The sequence below is a fragment of the Panthera onca genome, chromosome A2 (assembly GCF_046562875.1).
Source record: "Panthera onca isolate mPanOnc1 chromosome A2, mPanOnc1 haplotype 2, whole genome shotgun sequence".
NCBI lineage: Eukaryota > Metazoa > Chordata > Mammalia > Carnivora > Felidae > Panthera > Panthera onca.
Window position 1 is genome coordinate 62,952,299 of NC_138340.1, and position 26,277 is coordinate 62,978,575.

At 59.2% G+C, this 26,277-nt stretch overlaps 1 protein-coding gene across 11 annotated transcripts in view; it reads right to left on the minus strand.

Annotated features, from left to right (window-relative positions):
- Positions 1–26,277, minus strand: part of TNS3 (tensin 3) — a 217,308-nt gene that overhangs the window by 57,499 nt on the left and 133,532 nt on the right. For 10 of the 11 annotated variants that reach the window (XM_078442617.2, XM_078442616.2, XM_078442620.2 and 7 more), the window contains 4 exons: positions 11,038–12,276; positions 2,046–2,218; positions 1,104–1,230; positions 933–1,016 (listed from right to left, as the gene is read on the minus strand). In XM_078442617.2, coding sequence (XP_078298743.1) covers positions 933–1,016; positions 1,104–1,230; positions 2,046–2,218; positions 11,038–12,276 — 1,623 coding nt within the window. The remainder of the gene's footprint in view (positions 1–932; positions 1,017–1,103; positions 1,231–2,045; positions 2,219–11,037; positions 12,277–26,277) is intronic. The other variant, XM_078442619.2, reaches the window with a different exon arrangement.

Sequence of the window (26,277 nt, forward strand, 5' to 3'; positions counted from 1 at the left end):
ATTCAGGGAGCCTTCTTCCGCAGGAGAAAACCAGCAGAAGGAATCCACACTCACAGAGAAGAAAGATTTTCAAATGCGCCTGGGGGGCTCAATCCATTGAGCGTCTCGTTTCAGCTCAGGTCATGATCTCATTGTTTGTGGGTTCGAGCCCCGCATCGGGCTCTGTGCTGGCTGGCAGCTCAGAGCCTGGAGCCTGCTTCGGATTCTGGGTGTCCCTCTCTCTCTGCCCCTCCCCCGCTCATGCTCTGTCTCTCTCTCAAAAATAAATAAACATTAAAAAAATTTTAAATAATAAAATGAACACACATTTAAAAAATAATACTAAATGGACGTTGGGCTCTAACTATAGCCCCTCTCCATGTGCCTGAGGTCATGCTTGAGGTCAGCCCGTCCTGGACTCTCAAGACAAGTGGTGGGGGGGTGTCCGCAGGAAGGGGTGTAGAGCGGCCCCTTCACTGCTGCTCAGCTACCGTTCCCTCCCGGGGCCCACATGTCGTACTTGAACACCGCGCTGCGTACGGAAAGTGTTTGGGGGCTGCGACAGACCCCTCCCGACAGCCGTCACTCCCCTGGGAAGATCCAGGACAGCGGCTGGGGGTCTCGGGCGGGCAGCCCTGCTGCGGAGCAGGGAGCTCCCCGGCCCTGGGGCCCCAGTTCCTCTGTAAAGGGCAGGCCTTCTTCCAGCTTCTGGGCAGGGAGGAGTGGAGTAGCAGAGACTCTCCGCCCCAGAGCCCACCGCCCCTCCCAGCTTGCTCGAGTGGCAGACCCGGGATGTACCGCAGACGTGCACCCACAGGACACAGGTGGTGGTCAGCCCCCAGCATCTGCACGGCACAGTGACAGCCCTCCTCGCTTTCCAGGCTCTGGAGATTGGACACTCGCGAAAAGGTTTCTGCGTGAGACGCCCGGGCGGGGGGAGGACAGACTCTTACCGTGAGCGCCTCTGTACAGACCGCTGGCGCTGCCCATCTGCGACCCGGGCGGGCTGAACGGCGCATAACGCGGGGGCGTCGTCACTGGAAAAGAAAGCAGAGCGGAGCCCTTGTGGCCGCATCCTCCCTGACGGGGTGCCCTGCCCACCGCGAGCCTGGCTCCGTTCTTACCATACAGTGTTTCCGGAGACACGGGAAACGCGGGCGTGGGAGAGGGTGAGTCACTGCTGCTTTTGGTTGGAGAGAAGTTCCTGCCACTGATCCCATCGGGGTCTGGGGGGTACGCGGCAGCCACCGTCTGGAATTGGCACAGGGAGTCAGGTGAAGGCCACCTCCTGACGGCGGGCCCAGACTGGCCCACCGTGCGGGGACAGGAGGCCGCATCCCCACGCACAGCCCTGCCACTGGCGGCCACGGAAAACTGGGAAGAGCTTCAGTAACACGAAGGAAGAGGGACATCCCTGCGGCCTGTCCACCCCCCGACACACACAGAGACGGCTCAGCTCGGGGACGCGGGCGCTCGGGGGAAAAACAGGATAAAAATCATCGCTACCTGTGGTGTGCCGGTGGGTACGTGAAAGAACACAGACACACCCACGGCACAGAGAACAGTCTGGAAGTATTCATCCCAAACGTCTCTCTTCTGGTCTATTCTGGGCTCCAATCTCCCCCCCCACCAACCCCCGACGAGGAGGAAGACACGGAAGGGGAGGGCTCAGAGTACCGGGTTCCGACCTGTCTACCTGCAATATCTCAGCCGCACCCCCTGGAAGATGCTCCGTGGATCCCACCACGGGGCCCCACACCCACCCCGACCCACTTCCTTCCTGCTTCCCTCCCAGGGAGTCTGTGTGCCCCTGGCCACCGCCGTCCACCTTCAGCCACCTGCCCGCTCCCACCTCACCCCACTGTGCAATCAGGGCACAGAGGCTCAGAGGAGCCTACGGTGGCCACGCCGTGCCCTCTGGGGAGGGCCGTGCACCCGGGCTCTCCCGACCACACCCCCTGCTCTTCCGGGAGGAACCCCATCTGTGAGACAGGAGGGACTCTGGGGTGTCAACAGGACCACGATCGGGAAGTGTGCAGGCCCCGCTGTCAGGTGGCGGTGTGTACCTCCTTGGCGTCCGCTGGAGACAGGAAAGGCGCCAGGCTCACAGCCTGTTCCGCACCCGGGGTCTTTCCCCATCCACACTTGGGGAAGGCCGGCTGCCCCGCACCATCGTTGTCATACTGCCCGAGGCTGAGCTTCCGGAATCTTCCGCCCGGTGGCTCATCCCCTGGGGAGCCTGACAGAGAGACACGTGGGCTGCAGGTGATTTTACTGCAGGGAGCACACAGACCTTAATTAAGACCCGACCACACTTTCTCAAAGGGTGCTTCCTATTTTCTTTCACTTTTTGTTTGTTCTAGTTCCAAAACATTTCATCTCCCAAAAGGAAGCCCCACGCACCCTCCCTCCGCCCCTGGCAGCCTCTGTGGACTGGCCTGTTCCAGACATTTCCTATAAACGGAATCACACACCACGTGTCCTTTGCCGTCTGGCTTCTGTCACCGAGTGTGGTGTCCCAACCTGCCACTGTCTCACCTACCTTTGTTCACTTCCTGTTTCTCCCAGGAGGGATCTTGGTGCACCTGAGGCCAGGACGGAGCCCGCCCTCCCCTCGCCAAGGGCGCACGGAGGATCCTTGGTGGCTAGAACGCGACCCGGCCAGGCCCCCTGATGGCTGCAGGCGCCTGGGGACTTTATGATCTGAGACCCCTCACCCCTTATCAGGCTTCGGGGTCCACTTTGGGGTCAGACTACTTGCATTTTGCTTTAGGACAGCCCAGGACGGAGCAGAGACACAGGATGTTTCCCTGACTCATGAGCATGCCCCCGTACGCACCTGCCTGCACAGACATCTCCCTTCTTCAGATGCTGTCCCGCCTCTTTACCTTGGCACCCTGTCCATCCCCTATTTGCTCAAGCGCACGACCCCAGCACACGTGGATAGTAACGTCACATCTGTTAACTCGTTCACCCTTAATTTCATGCCTGGTCGGTGGTGCTTGCTCAGGGAGACACGGGGGTTGCTGTCGATGGATGTGCGCGCGACAGGGGCATCCTCACCCTTGGGGTGCACGAGGCAGCCCCGTCAGAAACCAGCAGCTCCTGCAACCGAGCCCCCCCACCCCCCCACCCCCCGCTGCTGAGCCGGATTCGGGGCAGGACAGAACCTTAGGACACACCCACCATACCGAGAAAGGACTGGACAGGTGTCCAGTGGCAGGTGAGCACCAGGGACCTGTGGACCCATTGTTTGCATGAATCAATACCTCCTGCTTCTGAGCCTGTAAGAGCATGGTCCAGGCAGCCACTGACGGTCTGCTGCTGGCATGGGGCCCAGGCAGCCACTGAGGGTCTGCCGGAATGGGGTCCAGAGCATGCTCGACAGAAGTGGGGGGCATTTTCAGGCTGTGATCTGCACAGAAGCATCTCATGAAAGTTTCCCTTCCCAAAGGGGCAAAAACACAGGCCACATAGTCAGCAGAGGCCAGGCCTGTCTCGGTGACAGTCCCTGGCCTCCTCTGGGACCGAGAGCCTTCATCCCAGGGCGACACTCCTGGAGAAACGGGGCAGGTGTGAGACGTGGCCACAGCACAAGGACAGGCCAGCAGGAGCGACCCCTGCCAGGTGGGCAGGGCAAGCCGAGTGAACCTGCAGCATGGAAAGTTAGGAGTTCACTTTGAGGATTAAAAAAAATACACCAAAATGTTCATCGACGGCTGTCTCTGGTTGTGGGGTTCCAGGCAGCGTTCATGTTTCTTGTTCGTTTCCACCTTCTCTCAAGTTGTCACTAATGACATGTATTACTTTTTAATATTTGTTTATTTATTTTGAGAGTGCATGAGCACGAGCAGGGTGTGGGCAGAGAGAGAGAGAGAGAGAGAGAGAGAGAGAGAGAGGATCCCAAGCAGGCTCTGCTCTGTCAGCACAGAGCCCAACGTGGGGCTCGAACCCCCCAACCATGAGATCGTGACTTGAGCCAAAACCAAGAGTCATACACTTAACCGACGGAGCTACCCAGGTGCCCCTGATATGTATTACTTTCAAAGCCAGAAAAATAAGACGCAGATGGTCTCCCAGGAGGAAGGTTTCCTTCCGCTTCGCCAGGTCCTGTGTGCCGATTCCCACCCCCCGATGCGTCTCTGTGGCTCTCCCGCTGGCAGAACCGATTCTGTGCCAGGGTGACTGTCTCTCTGCTTAGGGCCAGAGCCCGAGTCTGCGCCACGCCTGGGGGGTGGGACTGGTGGGGGGCACACAGCCCGGCGAGGGCAGGACAGCGTCCCCAGAGGCGGACCCACAGGCGGCCCACCCTTCGGTCGTTGGGCAAACTGGAAGGCAGGCCTGCCCACCTGCCGGGAGAGCCTCCCTTGGACTTGACTTGCATAACAAAATGCTGCACACCTACTCCCGAACTGTATGAAGAACCTGCGCCATCATCCCGGTGGTGTCCACATTTTTCCTTTTCAGTGAAGAAGTCAAATCCAGGGAAAGGAGAAAACAAGAGACTGAATGAAGGCAGGAGAGACTCTCTGAGCTAAAGCTGCATGCCGGGAACACCAGCAGGTGGGCTCAGCCTCCCACGGGGAGGGGTCAGCTCTGAGAAGGCTCCCTCTCTGGGCCCCTGGGCACCTGCTGTTCCCACGCACCCCCTGCCCTGTCCCAGCCCTACATCCCCGTTCAGACCCCCCGCCCCGCCCCCACACTAAGATTCACCTGCTTCCTGCCTCTTCCCAGCCAGTAGCAAAGGCGCCGGGACCTCACCAGCCCTGCAGGGTCACGCAGGATGCTGGAATAGATGCAGAAAACACGGCAGTCCAGGGCCGCGGGGGTCTACGAAAATCCCTGGGACCTGCACATCCGCCCACCAGCCCTGATCACGTTCTCAGTGCAATGTCCACAGAGGGCGGGTCAGAGGGCTCCTCCTTTACCGGCTGCTGTGAGCCTGCCCCACCCGGGGACCTGCTTCTCCTGCCCACATGCAGCATGTGGCCCGCCACGCGATGGTCACACAATTGGATGCCGCCAATCCCTGCGGTCCCCATGCTGGGCATGCACGTGTCTTCAGGCTGGTCTCCTTTCCTCCCGCCACCGGACACTACTTCCCAGGCTTAAAGTGGGGCAGGTGTCCCCGGGAGACCCCCTCCTTGCCATTCCCAAACACCAGTATGTCTCATGTTTGCAATTTGACTTTATTCCCGGGGAGGGGGGAGGTACTAGGGTCACAGCCTGGACTGTTCAGGTGTCACTTGGGCCTCAGCCAGGCTCGAGGAGGCTCAGGCTTACTGAGGGATGCAGGAGCTCGCTAAGCCTGAGACTCAAGCAAGGCTGGGTCCTTCAGGCATTCAGGGGACACGCAATGATGGAGCCCCGCTGGGACTGGGCCATGCACACAGGACGATAGGTGGCCTCAGCCCCCGCACGCCCAGTCACTCAGTCTACGGCGGATGCAACTTACACCACTCACCACCAGAAGGTGGGCAATAACGTCACCCTCGGTAACTCAGAACCCACCTGTACCCTCCCTGCACCACCCCACAGGGGCCATCTGATCGGGTCTACGAAGGACTTGAGATCCTACAGGGTGGGGTCACAGCCCCTCCTCCATCCCACCGAAATAAATACTGTGACAGGAAGGAGGACTCACCACCCTGGTCCCTGGCATGGGACCCCCTCCATCCTCCAAACTCCACAGCAGGGCTGGAGACCTGGGCGGTAGGGGAGTCACCTGCGGGCAGGGCTCTCCCACCTCACCCAGCACTGGGTCAGCCTCCGGGGACTGGGACCCACGCCCAGTTAGAACCACATATCTAAAACAGCCGTTCGCAAACCCGGCTGCATATTAGAATCGCACTAAAATTCCTGGCATACAGACCTCCCCGCCTTTCCCGTGGAGCCTGCGGGGAGGAGGGCCCAGATTAGAACCTCCCGGTGTTACCAACACACAACCAGGCTGAGAACCGAAGCTGGGGTCGGTCGAGCCCGAATTCACACTGGAGTCGTGCAGGTGGGGAGCGCTTAGGATAATTCTGATGCCCCTGTCACAGCCCCGGTCAACTCAACCTGGCCCTCTAGGGGCAGAAAGTGGCCATGCTCCTGCTCTAGAGCAGACAGAAACCCATGACCTTCTAGAACAGCACCTTTATCTCCCATCTGGGCCGGCAGAAGGCGAGGTGCCCTCAAGCTATTTATTTGTCTTTATACAAGAGTGAAGAGAAGCAGAGAAGAGTGAAGCCCTGCGTCACACAGGCCTGCACAGCCGGTTGTGGAAACTCCCGTGCATTCTTAGGAGTGAAAACAAACAAAGTCCAAACACCGCCCCACGGTGTGCTTGTGGCCTCCGCCTCCGGACTTCAGCTCATTCAGCTAAACGCACCCACCTCCTCCAGAGACAGTGGGAGAGGTGAAGGGGCAGCATGACAGTGAAAGGCCCACCCTTCCTAGCTGAAAGTTTCCAGGAGGACACGGCGAGCTTTATTTCTGCCTAAACGGAAACAGGGATCGGCTGGCCAGATCTAAGAGGCATTTGTTAGAAAGGCCTAGTGATGGGGCGCCTGGGGGGCTCGGTCCCATAAGCATGCGACTCAGTTTTGGCTCAGGTCCAGATCTTGTGGTTTGTGAGTTCCAGCCCCGCGCGTCTGGCTCTGTGCTGACAGCATGGAGCCTGCTTGGGATTCTCTTTCTCTCTCTCTGCTCCTCGCCTGCTCCCTCTCTCTGTCTCTCTCTCAGAATAAAACTTAAAACAATTTTTAAATTAAAATTTAAAATTAAAGATTTTTAAATTAAAAGAAAAAAATTCCTAACGCTGACGACCACGCAGGACCACAGCACGAACGGCCTTCAGCAGCACAGACCTCTGCTTCTGGGGCTGTTTCCACCGTCTGTGACCCCAGCCCAGACTCGAGAGAGCCCACGGGAACGGGCCATCACTGGCAGAAGGATGCTAAGAGGCCAAGTGAGGCAAGCCTGTCTCTCTGCATTGCAACACTGAAAGGCCTTTTCACCGGACACACTGAAGCACTCGGTCAGCTAGCTAGCGCTGCTTGCAAAACGGCCTGCTCAAAAGGGAAACGGTATGTCCGAAAAGCTAGGAAGTCTCTCCTTCCAGTATGAGAAACTTGAGCAACACACCTCTCATGTTTCACTCCCCTAAGCTAGGACCTCAAGCACATACGGGGGAAGCCAGAGAGCCGCCAAAAGGTGAGATCGTGCCTTGACTCACACGGGACTTTCAATTTTTTTTCTTAATCTTTGTTTTTGAGAGAGAGGGAGAGAGAGAGAGAGAGCACACGAGCAGGGGAGAAACAGAAAGGGAGGGAGACGCAGAATCCGAAGCAGGCTCCAGGCTCTGAGCTGTCAGCACAGAGCCCGACGCGGGGCTCGAACTCACAAACCACGAGATCATGCCCTGAGCCGAAGTTGGATGCTCAATTGACTGAGCCACCCAGGCGCCCCTGACTTTTATTTTAATGTTTATTTATTTTTGAGAGAGAGAGAGAGAGAGAGAGAGAGAGAGAGAGAGACAGAGCATGAGCAGGGGAGGGGCAGAGAGAGAGGGAGACACAGAGTCGGAAGCAGGTTCCAGGCTCCAAGCTGTCAGCACAGAGCCCGACGCGGGGCTCGAACTCACGGACCATGAGATCATGACCTGAGCCGAAGTCGGACGCTCAACTGACTGAGCCACCCAGGCGCCCCTCACACAGGACTTTTACACTCAAGACACCATCAGCAAAGGCTAGGGCCTGGCTTCGGTTCCCTTTTTTGCTTATTTGAATTTATCTTCCTTTTGAATGATCCTTCCCCTCCCCAAATGGTCTCCTCAGACATGTCATCTCCATTTTTAGAAGCCGTGGCGTTGACGGAGGACGGTTGCCAGAGCTGTCCACCTGCAGGGCCGCCCTCAGTGGACATGCGGGCAGGTGCCGGCTGCTGGGCTGGAAGGAGAAATGACGCACGAGACTTCTGAACAGAAGCAGGAGCTGGGACACTCCCTGGCCCGTCCCTGCTCAGAAGTCACGACCTCCCTACCCCGTGAGAGAGGATCTCACCACCCTCTATCCACGGACTGAAAAATAAACTGGCACCTGTCTGAAAGTGAGGGTGCCTGGGGCCATCACACCTGTACAGACCGGCTGCTTGTACCACACCAGAGCCCAGAGGGTCTCCAAGGCGAACTTTCAAACATCTGAGGGGGTGGTCCCCAAGACATGTTAAACAACAAATTGCCACGTGGCCTGGAGGTTCGACTCAAGAACTGAAAACATCCCGACTAATACCTGTACGTGGTTGTTGCCGGCGGCGCTATTCACGACAGCCCCCCGCGCTCGGATGAGTGGAGACACATGACATGGCCCAACCACACAGGGGAGTACCATTCAGCCCCACGCGGCAACGAAGCTCTAACATATGCCACACCATGGAGGAGCGTGGAAAAGCGGATGCCCGTGAAAGCAATCAGACACGGCAGGCCACACGTTGTATGATTCCACGCACGAAATACCTGGCACAGGCCAACACGTGGAGTCAGAAAACAAGCCAGGGGCTGGGGCCGAGCCTGACTGCTGACGGCAATGAGCTCGGCTGGGATGCGCACTGCGCAAGTTACTAAACTCGGGGCTTTGGAGAGTCGCCACGGACGCAGCGGGTCTCGGGCGCTCCGGGGGCTCCTACGCCAAAATGCCACGGGCTCTTCCATTTCTCCTAATACCCGGTATCAGGGTAGGAGCTGCGGCCACCCCTCCGACATCTCCACAGGCAGGCCTCACTGCCAGGCTCCCACCCAGGGCCCCCCGCCCCGCAGACATGCTCAGAGGCAGCCATCCTGGCGCTGACGTGACCCTGGGCTGTGGCACGTCTGCGGGTCTCTCCCACGGGAAACAAGGTGTGCAGGGCCACGGATTCAAGCTGCTTTCTGAGCGCCAGCAAACCCTCACGATCCCACAGCGGATCCCTTCGCTTTGGGGTTGAACGCATAACTTAAACGGATGGGCCTTCCACAATCGATCGTTGCAAGTGGCTGCTTCTCACTGCTCTGAATTCCCCTCAGTATAAACAGGTCCCCTGACTCGGGAGTATTAGAGAGACAGACGCCCTCATCTGTGGAAGCACATGAAGATGCCGGCAGTGAGTCCCGCCTGCAGGATGGGGGCCTGCCGGGGTCCTGTAATCGTGGGCTGGGGGTGACCTAACAGGAACAAAGTATTCGGCAACACGAAGCAAGGAGCCCTCGAGGTCTGGGAAAAACAGAGCCCACTGTCTGCCGTCGGCAGGACCACAAATTTCACAGACTGAGTCATTTCTTCGGTTATCTGGTGTCATCAGGTGACGTCTCCCCCACTTAATGGATGTGACCCAAGAAACCGCCTAACCGGGCTGCAGGGAGGGGCGCACAGACGTCAGCCACAGCCAGGGAGTCAGACCAGCACGAGGGAGCCACAGAGGTACAGAGGGAGCAAACAGCACAGAACCCAACACCCCCCAACCTCCACCCCGTTTCACCAGGTCAAAGCTTTCGTCAGAAAGCTCTGGATGGGGGCCAGGCTCCCCACACTGTCCTGTGATGAACCTCCTGAAGGGCCCAACTCGGCAGAGCCATCCATTTTTCCGCCAGCACCACACCCCCCCTGCTGACAAACAACACCGTGTGCCAGGACACAAAGGGGTTTCCTGGCTCGTGGTGGGGTCAGGAGTTTAGCGGAAGAAGGGCTCAGCCATGCGATGCAGGGTCAGACAGACAGTAGCTCTGTGCACCTGCCACACGGTAGGTGCCGAGATCACATGTGACGCAGGGAAGCTCAAACATAATGCCTGGAACAGCACGAGCACTCAGAGTGACAGTGCTTACTCTCGCTGTTAACCATCGTCATGAACAACGCCAGTATCACCCTGGTGATCATCAGTCCCACCATCTCCTCCATTACTACCTTCGTCACCATTGTCATCATCTCCATCACCACCATCCTCCTCAGAAGAGGCAGAGCGCCTGGGGGCAGGGACCTATTCCTGCTCTACTGCAGGGGACGCTGGACAGGTCCCTTCATCTCTCGACGCCTCCCAAACCTCAACCATAAGACGGGAATCCATCCCGGCGGCGAAGGGGCCTGAGGGAGAGGAAGGGGGTCCAGAGAGCAACGCCAGAGAGCGGCAAGGTCGCCATCAGTGTGACCGGCTCAGCAGGACAGGTGGCCTTCGGGCCCACACACAGAAGGACGAGGAGGTGAGAGTGTCCCCCGCTTTGTGACTCCCGTCTTCGCTTACAGCAGGGACCCAGGGAGCCTGCTGACATACCAGCGCAGGACGGCCTGGCCTCGCGTGGACACCATGCTCTTGAGGGGGCGCTGGGTCCAGACCCTGCCTGAGCCCGGCCAGGCGTCTTGTCCTCGGCCTCCCCGGACGTTGGTGGCGCGCAGGCTTGGACGCCTGGCCGGACTCCCCGCAGCCTCCACACGCGGCTCCCTGCCCCTCACAGCCTCCATCCGTCCCAGCACCGCTGCCCGCTGGCTGCCCTCCCAGGCTGACCCGCCAGCTTTCCGCGGCCCCCAGCTTTACGCCACCCAGACACGGAGAACAAGTCACAGACCCCGTCCCAACACCTGTCCCTATGTTCACGAAGCCACACACCCCGAGGTCACCGCCTGTCTGCTACAGCCACCCCAGCCTCCCAGGCCCCACAGCGGGACAGCAAGGCCCCGCCCTGGTCCCTGCGCCACATGTCCTGGGGCTCAGGACCCTGCAGCCCTAGCCTCCTGAAGTCAGCGTGGCCCCACAGCAGCAGGGGCACATAGAGACGGTGCCTGGATCCCCTCATCCCCGACTGCCTGGAACCCGCCCCTCCCTTCATCCTTCCCTACGCCCGAGCCCCCCACCCTCTGGGCCTGGCCAGGAGCAGCCCCCTGCTCCCAGCAAAGCCAGCTCAGGACTGTGCACTTGCTGACATGTCCCCACATGGTCGTGCCCAGGGGCCCTCCCTGCGGGCCTCCCCCAGACCCAGAAAAGAGCCCAGCACTCGAGGCTCCATTCTGTAAAGGCACACATGAATGCGGTGTGCAACCGCCTGCTCACCTTGCCGCACCGGGGCCCTGCCGGGGCCCTCTCCCGCGTCCCACAGCCTGCCTCCCAGGCTTTCGGGCGGCATGGGGCCGTTGGCCTGGATGCCCGGCGTGTTCATGTGGGTGGGGACGGGCTCAAAGGTAGGGTCCAGCTCCAAGATGAGCCTGTTGAGCTGCTCGATGGACTGGTCGATGTCCAGGGTGGGCGAGCCCGGGGAGGGGTCCGCACCGGGCTCTGGTCCGGTCCCGTTCAGGACCCTGACGTCTGGAAACCTGGGCTTGAAGGCTTTGCCGGGAGGGGGCCGCTGTGCATCGGGGAGGTGGGGCCCGGGGCCCACGCTCCTCTGCGGGGCCGCTCTGCTGCCGGTCCCCCGGGTGGGGGTGACCGGAACCCGGGGCTGGGCCTGCAGCAGGCCGGACCCGTCCTCCGGGCCGCGGCCGACGAGCCTGGCCTCCCCGTCAGGAGCAAAGCTGTACTGCTGGGCGGCCACAATCTGCTGCTGGCACACCCAGGTATGTGTGGAGTAGCCGCTCTGCCCGTAGGCCTGCGTTTGCGCGGACACGGAGGGCCTCCGCAACGCCGGGGGTGGCTGCTTGGCCTCTCGGATCCCGAAAGCCCGCTCCCGCTCGAAAGGGGCGTCCACGCCGAGGCTCAGGTCGGGGGCAAGGCCGCCGTGGGCATCTTCGCCAGCACTGCTGCCAAAGCCGTCAGACAGGAGGGAGTTCTGGCTGCTCTGGTAGCAGGCGAAGGGGCCCAGGTGGGCCGACTGGTGTCCCTCCGAGGACGACAGGGTCCCGATGCTGTCCACGCTGTGCAGGTCGTGGCCGGGCATGTCGTCGTCCAGGATGTCCGTCTCCCGCTCCTTGAGCGCGGCGTCTCCGTTCACGTGCACCTGAGCCGGCACGACGTGGCGTGTGCCGCTGTGCTTGCTGGGAGCATCGGTCATATCCTTGAGGGGGCTTCCAGAATCTTCCAGGCCAAAGCCGCTAAGCAGCTGGTCCAGCTCGGCCTTCTCCTGGGGACTGAGGCCCCGCCTGGGCCCCGCAGCCAGCCGCTCCTCCGTCCTGTCGGTCCTGACGGAGGCGGTGGAGTGGCCAGAGTCGCTGCTGACGGACAGGGTGTGGTCGCCGTGGTCTGGGCTGGTGGCGGCGGGGACGGCGGGGGCCCCGCCTGGGACGCCGGGATCTGAGGCACTCTTCTTCCTCACCTTGGCATACAGGCTGCCGTCGACCGGGCCCTGCGTGTGCGGCACTGGGGGAGAAAACGGAGACCGGCTGTGAGTCAAGGTTGAAAGCGGCCTTCAGGCTCCCGGGATGCACATGTGCACCTGCCTGAACCAAAAGACAAACCCGTAACAGACAATGCGCTGTAATCGGGGACAAGTACTCCTCCGGGACCCCAAAATTCTGCATTCCCCCCCACACACCGGCAGAGCGAGCACCACCCAAGCAATTCTAGCAGCTTCAGGCTCCAGAACTCTTTCTACCTTTTTATGCAAAGAGCGCCATCACTTAGAGAATTTTCCAGATTCTCCAAGCTTAGCAGTCATCCTGCCTGGAGGACTGGGAGTTAATTTTGTCACGAGCCTGAACGCTGAGCACGGCCGAGCCTGCAAATCATCAGGAGGCGAGAACCCATCGTGCACGGGACACAGGGGCCGGCCAGCCCTCGGTGGGGAGAGACAGGCAGGGGCCTGTCGGGACTGCCCCACAGAGCGGTGTCCTTCCACCGGGAGGGTGAAGCAAATCTTCATGCACTGACCTCCCTCCACCTGGCAGGACAGTTGGGAAACACAAATGAGGCCTCGCATCAGGGCGGGAAGAGCGGACCCCCCGCTACTATTGTTAACTACGGATGGGCACAGAGAGGGGTCCCGGGAGAGCCAGTGTCCACACCCTCTTGCCCCCTGGGACACGGCAAGGACACCAGAGCGAGGCAGCTGCCGAGGGCTGCACCCACGCTCTGGGCACCTGGGAGCCACCACATCCAGGGGTGACTGGGCCTCTGGAGAAACCCGCCCTGAGGTCCGGCTCCGGGCCTGGAGGGCCAGGTGCCCGCGACCATGGAAGTGCAGGCTGGGTGCACATGTGCAGCCCCAGGTCATGCTCCGACATGCGGCTGGACTCCTGCAGGGCCCATGTTCCCATGGCCCATGCTCCCCAGGCTGCAAATGAGGGTGTGTTCTACTTGCAGGCTTGACGTGAGGGTGAGGAGACAGCGCGCGGATGAGGGGCTTCACTGGCCTGAGAAAACACACATTCACTTTGGCTTCCGTGGGAGCCCCTCTGGCGCCGGGAGGCATCAGCCCCTGCGAGACCCACGGAGCATGAGCCTTCCCTCCCCGTGAGGCTGGAGGCAGCTCTGTATGAATCTCCGACCCCGCCGCATCGACGGACAGAGGGGTCCGAGCAGGCCTGGCCGGCGGGTGTCTGGCCAGAGCACAAACCACTGGGCCGCACAGCCGGGCGGCCGTCACGAATTCCAGAAGCGCGTCCCACCTGCCAGAACTGTGCATCCATGACTTCCACATCCTTCTCCCTAAATCTCAAATAAACGCACAGGCGCAATGACTTTTTAAAGGAAGCCAAGAGTGGCGCCTGGGTGGCTCAGTCGGTCAAGCGTCTGACTTCAGCTCAGGTCATGATCTCATGGTTTGATCTCACGGGTTTGAGCCCCGCATCGGCTCGGAGCCTGGAGCCTGCTTCGGATTCCGTGTCTCCCTGTCTCTCTGCCCCTCCCCCACTCATGCTCTGTCTCTGACTCTCTCTCTCTCTCAAAAATGAATAAACGTTAAAAACATTTTTTAATAAATTAAAAAACTAAAAAGTTAAAAAAATTAAAATTAAAAGAGGAAACCAAGAATGAATGGTACAAAATTTCCTCCAGTGATTGTTCTGAGTTAGAACCCCTTGGCCAGCCCCAGGCCAAGAATGGTCCACAAGGAAGGGTCTGTGTGATGGGTACAGGACCCGAAATGCCCTGGGCCGAGGAGTCCCCAGTTACCCTCAGTACCCTCAGCCCTACCCTCAGTAGCCATCTCAAGACAATAGCAAACGCATTATGACCCCACACTGGCTCTGTGTGAGACCCAGCACTTAGGACATTGGATCTGTAGCCCCCAGGGGGCTCAGGGACCTTCCCACCCACAGTGCGGACAGGACGCAGACATATGCCACCACGGGCTTCCGCCTAAACGTCCTACCACACACACAGGTTGCAAGACCCATGTCCCATCTTCAGGAAAGGAACAGGAAGCAGCACAGCCCCAAGACAGACCTGCCCAAACCTGGGGATCCCTCTGTCAGAGCTCGGGTCTTCCCAAAGGCCCAGGAGCTCTGGGGACTGTCCAGATGTGCCCACAGACACACCCACTTGTGATCTGGGAGCGGGGGAGTTGGCTGTGGGGCGAGGAGAAGGGGAGGGGTCTGGGGCCCCCACGCCCCCACCCTGCACTCTGGCCAAGGGCTAGCACTTCTACAAGAAGCATCTGGACTGGTTTTTCACTTGAAGGAACAAGATGTCCCTGTTCCCCTGCAGCCTCGAGATGGGAGTCCCGATCCGCATTTATGCTCCTGCATTCAGCTCACTCTCTGTTCAAGCCCCTGGCTCCTCATTTACGAAATAGACTAATTATCCCCATCTTTTAGGGCGGTTACGGGAGAGAACAACACAGGGTGCCAGTAAGCTATCATCAGCAGGCAGAGAGAGGTCTGTCCCAGGTGGACAGAGCCCAGGAGTCCCTCCCTGCCCCCCGCTGCTCCTAGACCACAGCAGGCACACACCTGCCCCTGCCCCAGGGCCTTTGCTCATGCTGTTCTTTGCCTCCATTGCTCTCCATCCCAGCTCGTTCCCTCCTCTCCTCAGCAGAGCTTCCCTGACCATCCTTTCCCCTGGGGCAGGGGGCTTCCTCTGTTTGTCTGTGGTACAACTACCTGCAAACACACTGTAGGTGTGCACGCATGTTATGTACTGTCTGTGCCCCCCACCACAACACGGGCTCTGGGAGGCCTGGGGGATTTTTGCTCCTGGTGGTATCCACAAAATTAGGGAACAGATCCTGGTACCCAGTGGGCACCAAGTAACCAAGAGACGCAATGCTCTATTATGTTCTCACGCAAGAAAAACTGGGGAGCTATTCTGGAAAGTTCCACCATCTCTGTAGGCAACAGCTGAAAACCACTAACTAGGCCAAGACAAACACACAGCAGCAGGGTGTGAAGGCAGACGTGGCTGCAGCCCGGGTTCCCCACCTCCCAGCAGCGGTGCCCCCCCACACTGGACCACCCCCCACCCCCCCCCCCAACCCCGTGAGCCTGGCCCAGGACGGTAGTCACGCTGCTGGCTGGTCTCCCCACGCTACAGAGCAAAGCTGCAGAAGTACCGGAAGGCACCCAATCCGAGGATCCAAGACATCAAAGAAAACACATTGTGGCCCAGTGTGTCCCTGGGCAGGCAGAGGAGCCAGTCGGGGGCCACAGGACGGGGCGCGACAGTGAGGAGGGCACAGCCCTGGCATACAGTGGGTGCATTAACGATGGCACTGTGTCTCTGCACTTCCCGCCTCCCCCGCTGCCCTGCCTGCAGGCTTCCCCATAAGCCGCGTCTTCCCACAGGTTCACGGCCCACCTCTGGCTTCTGCACCGCACACAGGAAAGCCCCACGTCACCTACACTGGGCTGCTGTCGTGTTTCCAGAGACCCAGCATGAAAACAGCAGGGCATGGGTGGTGAAAAGCCTCCCGGTTGGGAGCCCAACGCCACGGGCTTGCGTGGCCGCCCACCCAGCCCTCCCTCCCCTCCCCAAAACACTAACTCAGGCCCCACCCCCCTGTGCAGAGCCCCCAGAGGCCTCGCGCCACTGTTAAGGATGCCCGTACTTGAGGATGGCATAGGGCCCCTTATGATGCGGCCCAGGTCTGGAAAAGAAAAGTGCAAAGTGTTATCCGGGGCCCAGATGCAGCCCAGACTCCAGCTGTGGTCCCAGGTCCCTCATGTAGGTGTGGCTGGGCCCAGGGTCAAGGAGGACGCGGCCCCTCGAGGGAAGGAGGCGCCAGGCTTCCAAGTTCCGCACCATCTGGGAACTGGACACTAGAAGCGGCCCCTGGGGGTAGGTGTGTGGCTCAGGACTGAGATTCTGGAAGGTGCAGCCAGTGGCTTCTTCTGCCCCCGGGGCATCTTTTTATACAGTTCAACAATTCGTTTTAACTTTGTGTTTCCAGCTCAAAGGGAATCTGACTGATCCTTGTTCCGCCAGGGAAAACCCTGATCCCAGAAGGTAGGGGCCGAGGGGGACGGCACCTGTTCAGTGCCCCTGTGCTCAGAGCTTTGCAGCTGGGCATACAGACTCACTGCCTTCACTGGTCCAGCCCGGGACCAGCCAACTCCCCCCAAGCCATTCCCCCCTCTCCTGTCACCTTTCCCTTCGAGCTGCCCCACCCCTCCAGCCGGAACCCCAGGCTCCTTTCCACAGGAGGCCTGGGAGTTGCCTGGTAATGATTTCCCCGCCCCCAGGGCCTAGTTAAAAATCAAACACACAATAATTCAGCTCTGATTAGGGCTGAATGACACAGCAGGGCGGTTTATCATCTGGAAAAGAACAAGAAGGAAGAAAACACAGAACAGGCTGGGACCCCGCCCCGACCCTGCCCATCCCCACCTGCCCTGGGAAGGGGGCTTTCCTACCAGGAGGGAAAGAGGCACTCAGAAAACATTTCAGAAGTAATGCAAGAACCTGGGTAATACCAAAAACAAACCAAAACAGAGGAGAACGTACCTTCCCATGCTGGCTGAACACACATTAAGCAACACCCACCTGTGCTCACAGGTGTGTTAAAAATCAGCCAAAGGGAACGGCGGAATCTTCTCCCAGACACGGACCACTCAGCCTCCAAAAAGGCACAGAAATGATGGGCAGGATGGGCCACTGTCCCGGGGCCCCTCTTCCAACAAAAGTCCACTCAAAACAAAGAACAAACCCGACGGACTTATATAGCGACCTGGATTCCTTTCTTTTTTCCACATACTGACCCTGAATCTTACGTTCTATTCTTGTGTCAGGTTTGTTCAAGCCCGTTAAGCGTCCGACTCTAGAGTTCGGCTCAGGTCATGACCTCACGGTTCGTGGGATCGAGCCCCGCGTTGGGCTCTGCACGGGCATCGCAGAGCCTGCTTGGGATTCTCTCTCTTTCTCTCTCTGCTCCTCCCCTGCTTTCTCTCAAAATGAACAAATAAACTTTAAAAAAAGAAAGCTCAAGTTTCATTTCAAAAGAGAGAACAGGGTGCTCCCCATGAGTCCTCATTGGAGAAAACGAGAAAGCGCCCCTGGGGAATGTTCACCGGAGGGCCCCACGCACTTCACGGCTGCCGAGGCCAACAGAGAAGGAGGAGGAAGGGTCAAGGGACTCCCTCCTGCGCGCTCAGGCCGGGCTACAGGGGGAGAAGCAGGAGGTGAGAGAGCAGGGGGCACATCTCAGGCATCCGATGGGCCGACAGGGGCAGAAGGGGGGAGCAGGATGCGAGAAGGTGCGTGCCCAGACGGGGCTATGCCTTCAGGGAAACAGAGAGGTGGGGACGCCCTTTCCCGAAATCGCCATGGCATCAGGATGACATTCTGAAGGCAAAGGCTCTTCATGCCTGGGCTCCGTGTCACCCCCAGGATGGGTCTCACTTAATCCCCAGAGCAATGCTGTGAAGCAGGAATTGGAAACCCCATTTTGCAGATGAGAAAACAGAGGCTCGGAGAGGCTGTGCAGATGTTTCAGACAAAAACAGGCCTCCGGAACGGGGGCAGAGCACCTGGGACTCCACCGACCTTGGACCCACCCCAGGTTCCTGCCGCCCGGTCTTTTAAAACACTGAACTTCCAGAGCTGACCAACCGCTTCTGTGGAATTAACAACTTAATTTTGGAGAGGAATTCGCTGAATGTTTTCTCTGCAATTTCCACACACACACCCCACTCCCCTCCTCGGCAACCGCCTGGACAGTGTGCTTTCCTCCCTAACTCCTGACATGCCTCCTGGTGCAGATGGTGTCCCGCGTTCCCAGGCCGCTGGGCTGGGGCCAGGTTCTGTGTCCCTTTCCCAGGCTGCAGGGCGGTGGGCACCCAGGCAGACTGTGTGTCTCTGTGCTCAGAATTGTGACCTGCCCCCTCCCACTGTGCCCACAACCGCTGGGGACAGGACCCCCCAGCCCCGAGAAAGGGAAGTCTGCCTGCCAGGACGCACCTGATTGGCCATTTCTCTGCACTAGGAGGGTCACAGCTGCCTCCGGCGGGACCCAGGGGACGCGTTCCGGTCACCCTCCACGTGACTCGCTCCAGCCACCCAGCCAGACCGACCGCTTCAGCACCATGTCCCCACAGCCCGAGGTTCTGACGGCTTCCCAGCAAGGAAGGAACATCACAACCGTCCCCCCATGGCCTTCTGGGATAAAGGCCCTCAAGGGGAGGCATGGAGGGGCCCCAGGGGTGATCAGTGACACAGAAACGTCCTGTATCTTGGCTGTGGTGGGAGCTTTGTAGAAAGAAAGGCAAACTTGAACAGCACACTAAGCTCAGTACATTTTACCGTACGTAAAGTACCCCGCGATCAAAACCCCCATCGTGCGAAGTCAAGAAGGAAAGGAGACTCAGTGCGCTGCGTCCACCCTGCTGTGGCTCCCTCCCCCTCCTCCCTCTCTTCTAGGCCTTTCCTTCCTGCTCCCAGGCCCCGTCATGTGGCCAGAACTCTCCTCCCCTTGGGGTGGCGGTCCCTGGGGCCCCTCTGTGCCCCCCTTTGTGGCATAGAGTCCGTGTGGACTTTTCCACTGGAGTGGATTATGAGCACACTTTCACTCCCTTCCACAATCCATCTGGGTTCCAATCCTGATTAAAAATCCTGACCGCAGCTGTGTGACCTTGGGTGAGTTACTCAGCCCCTCTGACCTCACTTTCCTTATCTGCGGAAAACTGACCCGGCGAGGGGGAGGGAGAGCGAGGGCGAGCTGGATGAGAGCCGCTCTGGGATCATGGGACTATCAGTGAGACCACCACAGACAGTGTCACACGTCGGCCCAGGGCGAACACTGTCCCCTCCCTGTCCCGGTGACCGATTCCGGGATCCCCTACCACCTGTGTCTGTGTTCTCTGGGCCCAGAGCCTGGGGAGCAGGAGCTAGTCCCATCAATGAGTGCCTGGAATTCAGCTCAACCAACCGTACCCTTTTGGGAACTGAGCTGAAAGACGGATTCTTCACGGAACAGCGAAGAAGATGGTTTTTTAAAATAACATCCCGCAATGCTCCCGAAGTCACGGTCTGACCTGACCCAGACCACCAGGCAGCCTTCAACTGTCCTGCACATCCCACAGCCTGGCCCTGGGACCCAGCCGCCACCCCAAGCTCCTTGGGGTCCTTAATGGTACAGAGGACACAAGTGGCCGCCCTAAGCGGGAGGCGGTTCCCGGGGCCTCTACACCGCCCTGTTAGCTCAGCACGAGCCCTGGAAGGCATAGAACTCGCCGCTGCAGAACCACGATGTCCAAGGGGCTCAGCAGCTGCGTGACAGTCACCCCGGCTCCAGTGGACCTTCCAGCACAACCCTGGAGCCTTCAGTCTGCACCTCCGGACCCCAGCAGGAGTGGGTAGAGACCGTGTCTCCTGCACCTGCTACCTGGGCTCTGGCACACAGATGCAGCAGCAGTGTGGACGGCCCAGCTTGCTATTCTGAGAATGGACCCTGCAGGGACACCGACCTGCATCCAGACCTTTGGCATCGGGCCAGTGTCTCAGTGCCCATTGTGCCATGCAGAGGGTGCACCCAGGTCCCAGCCTCTGAGAGCCAGAGAGCTCTGTCCCCCAGCAAGGAGCCGGAAGGGGGATGGGACCAGACGGGGAGACGCGGGTGTCCCCGGGATGCCTCCTACCCTCAGGGGGCCGTGGGGACTGAGACCTGAGGCCCCACTTTTCACAAGTGCCCGGCAGGAGCCAGTGGGGGGAGGATCCTTCAGGTGGAGGGGCATTATCTCACCAGGTCACTCAGAGATCTCTCTCTCCTCTCGGGCACGTGTAACTGCACCCCTACAAACCGCTCCTGAAACCAGGTTTGCTTTTCTTTTACTCCAACGGGATTCCGCCCCTGTGCTGATTAAAGACTGCCCTGCATTCATATCAAATTATTTCTCCTTCCAGAGTAAATCCGGAGCTACGAGCAGCAACCACGCTTAAGTCTCTGAGAACACAACCTCTCATCCCCAAAGGCAGACACGCAGTGACCATGCAGCGACTCTGACAGATCACAGAGTGACAGGAAAGCCACCCCCTACCCTGTGCCCCGGCTTCTGTTTTACCAAAAGCAGAAGATGCCAAAATTGCACGGCCATGAAAGCAGGGCCTGCCCCCTGGACCAGGATACCCAGCTCCTCCCCTGAGGCCCAGAATTACCTGCCTCCTGGGACGGGGCTCCCCGTGGTGTGCCTTCTTACCTTGACAGTGAGCGCTGCCTGGGGCCCCCAACTCAGAGCCACCACCCCCCCGCCCCCCAAACCACAAGGCAGGAACGCATCTCCTGCCAAGCCGGCATGGAATTCGCTCCCTCCGGAGCCCAGATGAGCTATGGGAGAACGTTCTCTAGAAACAAAGCAGGCTGTAAATTCTTGGAGAAACACGGAGTAGGAGGGGAAAAAAATGCAGGAGTGGAACATTCCAACGGGAAGTCTGCGGGGACCCGCCTCTCCAGGAAGGGAGGCGCCCACCGCGGGGCCCAGCGCCTCAGAGCTGGGACTCCAGGACTCCAGGTGATCCCTCCTGTCCCCGGGCGAGGCGCAGCATGCTGCGACGAAGGGCACTGGGGCACACGGCAGGGCCGTGCCCGGACAGCCCACACAAACACCACGGCACGGCACCTCTCCTAGCTGACGCCCCAGCTCACGCCCGTCCTGTCCAGGGCATTTATCCAGGCAGTGTGTGACCGGCTCCCTTCGCGGCCACTCCTAACTGTGAAAACACATTCCAGACCCAGCCGGCCAGGGGAACGGGCCAGCCCCGTCGCCGAATCAGAGCTCCCCCGGGCCGGCCGGCCACAAACCCCATCCCAAACCACCACTGCCTCTCTAAGAGGAGAGGCACTTACCGGGCCCCTAACCTGCAAACAGTCTTCCCTGGGCCTGCATGGTGCTCCTTCCTGCCAACCTGAAACGGATTCCTTTACATCCCGGGCGTCCTCCCCTTTTCTGGGGAGCACCGTCTCCTGCCTCCCGTGGTTCTGTCTGGTTTGCAACCTCAGAGAAGCGCAGGGCTCTGCTGCAGGTCTGCGAAGCCTCGCAGAAGCCACGCTCGCACATGCTCCCCGCTCACCTTCCTTCCAAACGGCCCAGCAGTGAGCTCAAGCTATGCCCGGGGGACCCGCTTTTCCATGCAGGACGGCAGCATCCCGCTGGGGGGGGGGGGGGTGCAGGTCGGCCTCCCTCTCAGGCCAGGGCAGAAGGTAGAAGGTCTAGGCTAAGAGGGGGACTCGATGGCTCCAAAAAGGGCAGCGCAATGTAAACACGAGGGCGGGGTTTCGCGCAATCAGGTTCAGTGAAATTTGAACCCTGGAGGCTGAGGAGGCGGGGAAAAGTTTCTCCAGAGCCACTCAGCCAGACCTCAGCTTTGACTTCCAAGCCTCCAGCTGACACCAGGAGCCAGCCTGACCTGTGTCCGGTCGCCACAGTGTGAGCATCCGACAGCCGGCCAGAACATCCCGGCCTGGCATCCTTCCTCTCTGGGGCTGTGCCTCCTTCTCCAGCTGGATGGGGCCGAGTCCGTCCTCCGTGCTAATCGCACAGCCTGCACACGCCTCCCCTCCCCGCGTTCCCCCACATTTCAGGCCTCAGTACCTGCTACCCGGGTGGTCTGCGGACCCCAGTTTACCCCTGCCCTGGCTGCATAGCGGTGGGGTACGGTCACACGCCTTTACTCTTTAAACGAACAGAACACGCCTGCACAAACCAGCACAGACCATCCGATGCCTGCACATCCCCACAGCACAACCAGAACCCTTACCGGGGTCACCGCTCCGTCACCGTGAGGTGGGACACAACCAGGCGGTCAGCGCGGGCAGGGCAGCGCCCACCTCCGATAAGCCACCCCCAAGTGGCCACAGAGACAGGAGGCATGGACAGGAGGCCACGACAAAAGTCCACGCTCACCCAGGAAAAAGTATCTCTTCCATTAGGGGCACAATGCACGTTTCTTGCTCAAGAAGGTCTATGCAATCTGGCACCAGCAAGGTCACAGATAATCCACTTGCCATCGAGGGAAGGGACCTCACCATACCTGCTGTGCAATTAACACTGTCACCGTAATCATGGAAGTGACTCACTGAGCACATGGTATTTCCCCTGCGAAGAATTCACAAGGAAAGGAAAGAAATCACAGTTAGAAGTTCTCTGGGGCCTTCCAGGCTTTGCCGGGTTGGAGCCAGCTCTGTGTCTGGGTGTGAGCGGGGGTCCCGGCCTTCTGCTGGACGAGACCCTAGAGATCAGACCCACGTGTCTCAAGCTGCCGCCCGTGCCAGGACTCAGTGGTGAGAAGGAGACACGAGCGTCTATACTCGGATCTGGGTCTCCTCTCTCTGTTTCTAACAGGCTGCAGGTCTCGGCGTCCACGCTGCTGGCCACTGAGCACGTTCAACATGCGGTTACCTCCCAGCAATCCCTGCCAGTGGGTTTGAGTACACAGAGCCCGTTCCGGCCGTTAGCATGAACCTCTCCCGAAACAACGTGGTCTTTGAGGCTTTGCTGATGTTTGCCCGGAAGGGAGCTGTGTGGCTCAGGGTCTGGAAAGGCCTCAAAACTTTTAGCCTTCACAGAGCTATAATTGTGCACACAGGGTGACCCATCTAATGCAGAAAAGACGCGGTGGGTTTCCCGAGTGTCTCTGGAAGCAGTCGGCAGGTGGCACAGGAGGATGTGGCACAGGAGTCCTGCAGGATGCCTGGTGGACCCTCACCTGCAGGGTCCAGGCTGAAAGATCGTTCCCCTCATGCCCTGCTCGTGGGGACCTGCTCCTCGTCCAAAGGCAAAGTATCACTGCTGAAATCTTGCCTGAATTCCTAAGATCAACGCCAGTATATCCGTGGGTGTTTGGTCTAAGGACAGTGAGAACGGATTCCAGGTAACAAATGTGCCACATTCAATATGGATTTAAAAACACAGGGGCGCCCGGGTGGCTCAGTCGGTTTAGCATCCGACTCTTGATCGTGGCTCAGGTCATCGTCTCACGGTTCGTGAATTCGAGCGCTGACAGGACAGAGACTGCTTGGGAATCTCTCTCCCCCTCTCTCTTTGCCCCTCTCTCATTCTCTGTCTCAAAAATAAACTTAAAAAAATTTTTAATTAAAAAACACTGCTGAGCTTTCATAGCAGGACTGTCCTCAGAACGTTTCCACCACCAATCTTGAATTACTTCCATTTCCCGTAGTGACATCCCCAGAGCCAGGACAGCACAGGGTACGGCAGGCTGTGAATAAGCCATTGTTATGTCAGTATAAACCAACAAGGTAAGTCTCTCCATGCCTCTCGGTTTCGGGGAGATAACCTCCTAGGGACAGCTGCGCACCTGTCCAGGGCCCGTTCAGTGAGGGGGTCACTGACTATGCAGGTGACCCCACCTTTAGGACAGCCAGGCCGTGGGCAGGGCAGGCCCAGGGAGCTGTCAAGATGCTTGTCCACTGGGAACCGCTTCCTTGGCTTCTGCACCTGCCCGTCACCGCAGACACCCTCCCTGCCCCCCACCAGCCTGACATCAGCCTCTTCTCTCAACCAGACACACCTGTCACCCAGTCACCTACAGGCCAGGTCCCCACCAAGAAGGACCCTTCTAGGCACGGTGCTGCCCTGTAGCGCTAACTCCCTGGCTTTGCTCCCAGAACATGTGTCCTCCATTCAGGGGACAGGGGCACGGAGGATGCTGCCTTCACTGCCCTCGATGGAAGCCCCCCTACTCACACACACACTGAGCACTTTGAGGGCACTTGACGCTCACACTGCTGACACAGTGTCACATACTGCCACTAAAACGACCCCAATTCCCAAGAAATGGCTGGATACTTTGTGAGCCATATGCTCTGCAATCTGGGCTGGACATGCTAAATATAACTCCAGGACAGACACTCTGTCTCACGCTTGCTCCTCCCACCATCCACCCTGCCTCTGATGACAGCTTCCAGAACAAGAACAATAAAACACAGCCACACCCTCTGTCCTTGGACCTGTAGTGAGAATAAAAACCTAATCGTATGCAATTGTGTGTGTAAAAATCTCGTTTGCTGGAGTTTGAAGGTGATTTCAACTATGTGCTGTCCCAAAACAACCACATGGGCAGTGGCTTCGGACTTCTGGCTTCTGACTTTTAATGGCAGAACCTGGTCTTCAAATAGTACCTTCTACACAATCCCGACAGGGCAGATATAGGAGACCTAAGGAGGGACGATGGGCAGAGAAGGTCCCGGCAGGGGAATGGGTGGGGAGGGGAAAGTCATCTCCTGAGGTGCCTGCTGGAGACCGTAGACTTGCAGGACATGAAGCCTGTGCCCAGAGACACCCTCACTGCCACCTGTTACCTAGCAACTCCTGGGGCCAGAGCCAGAGCAACAAGACTATGTAGGCGCGCTGGGGGCGGGGGCGCGCTGGGGGCGGGGGCGCGCTGGGGGCGGGGGCGCGCTGGGGGCGGGGGCGCGCTGGGGGCGGGGCGCGCTGGGGGCGGGGCGCGCTGGGGGCGGGGCGCGCTGGGGGCGGGGCGCGCTGGGGGCGGGGCGCGCTGGGGGCGGGGCGCGAGAGCGCAGGTGCATCCCAGCCCCCACCCTGCTGAACCTCTTGCTCTGCTGACCAGATAGTGAAAACTCGCATTCCTTCCCACGTGGGTGGCATCAGACACCCAAAGTGTTGCCGGACTTTTCCTGTAGCAAATGTCCTGGCCTTCCTTTGAGAGGTCACTGTCCCTGCCGACTCGACCTCAAACACCTGTTTGCCATGAGCCCACTAGGGATCAGAACTCTTAAGGTGCTGGTCCCCAAGGCAGAGTCCCAAGACTGCACTCCAGGTAAGGATCAGGGACAACCAGGAACTGCCAGGCTGTGTAAGCAGGTGCAGCCATCAAAGGGCAGGCATGACAGCCACCCCTCTCACAAAGGACAGGAGGAGAGTACAAGAGGGTATATGTGCGCTGGCCTGACTCCGAGGCGGTCCAGGAGCTGCCCCTGCCTTTCAGACCCCTGTCTGTGTGCACAGGGGACTGTCCTGAGCGCATGCCCTCACAAGGCTGTGTGCAGTAGAGGCCCATGACCCCAGCCAGACCAAGCGGCCTCTGTGCCTGTGCCCACTGTCTGTCCAGGGCTAATCTGCTCAACCGAGCCTGGCTGTCCCCAGGGGGCTCACATGTGTTAATGAACGCAAACTGGTCCAAAAGTGAATTCTGATGCATGCGCTTTCCCAGATGGCACTTGGGCTAGAAAGGCCATGGTCTCTGAGTGACAAGACAGCTCAGGGCCGGCTATCACTCATTAAACTGCCTCCAGCATCACACGTATTCTTGTCACAGGATCCAATCCGGTTTCAAGTTAACACCCAAAGGATGTTTGCATATGGTTCTTAGCACAGAGGGTGAGACTCTTGTATTTCAGATAAGATGTGCCGTCACCCTCCTTCCCAACTGGTGCCTGCTGTCTGGGCAGATTAACTCTCTGGGTCCTGGGATCACACGTGACGGGGACCTTGGGGGCCAGAGACTGGAGGCTCTAAGTCAGGAGAGTGACGGGTAGGTGCTTTCTGAGGTCTGCACAGAGCAGAGCCAGGCCCACGGTCTCATCTGCCACATTCTGGCGGATCCTCCCTCTGCTAAGCTGTCGAAGCTCCAAAGCTCACTTTGCTTCTCCAAACGTAAAACCTCAGCATGCTCTCTAAGCGGAAAAGCTTTCAGATCCACTTGTGAAATGCCAACACCTGATATTACAAGTGGATCCGGAACGAGCACACCCTGCTCCTGAGCCAGCTCCACACACTCCGCAGCCACACATTTCCTGCCCAGCAGCCACTCCGCCCCTCCCTGGAGTGTGGCGGAGCGTCCTGCACCGAAGGGGAAGAGGACCACACCTCACTGGGAAGGGGCCGAGGAATCCGAACCCCTTCAGCCATCTGCTGCAGCCCTGACAGCTTTCAGGGCACCCCCGTGTCACCCTCCTGGGCCCTCCGGCCAGGTCGTCCTGGACTGTCATCCACCAGAAAGCGGTCTCTGCAGGAT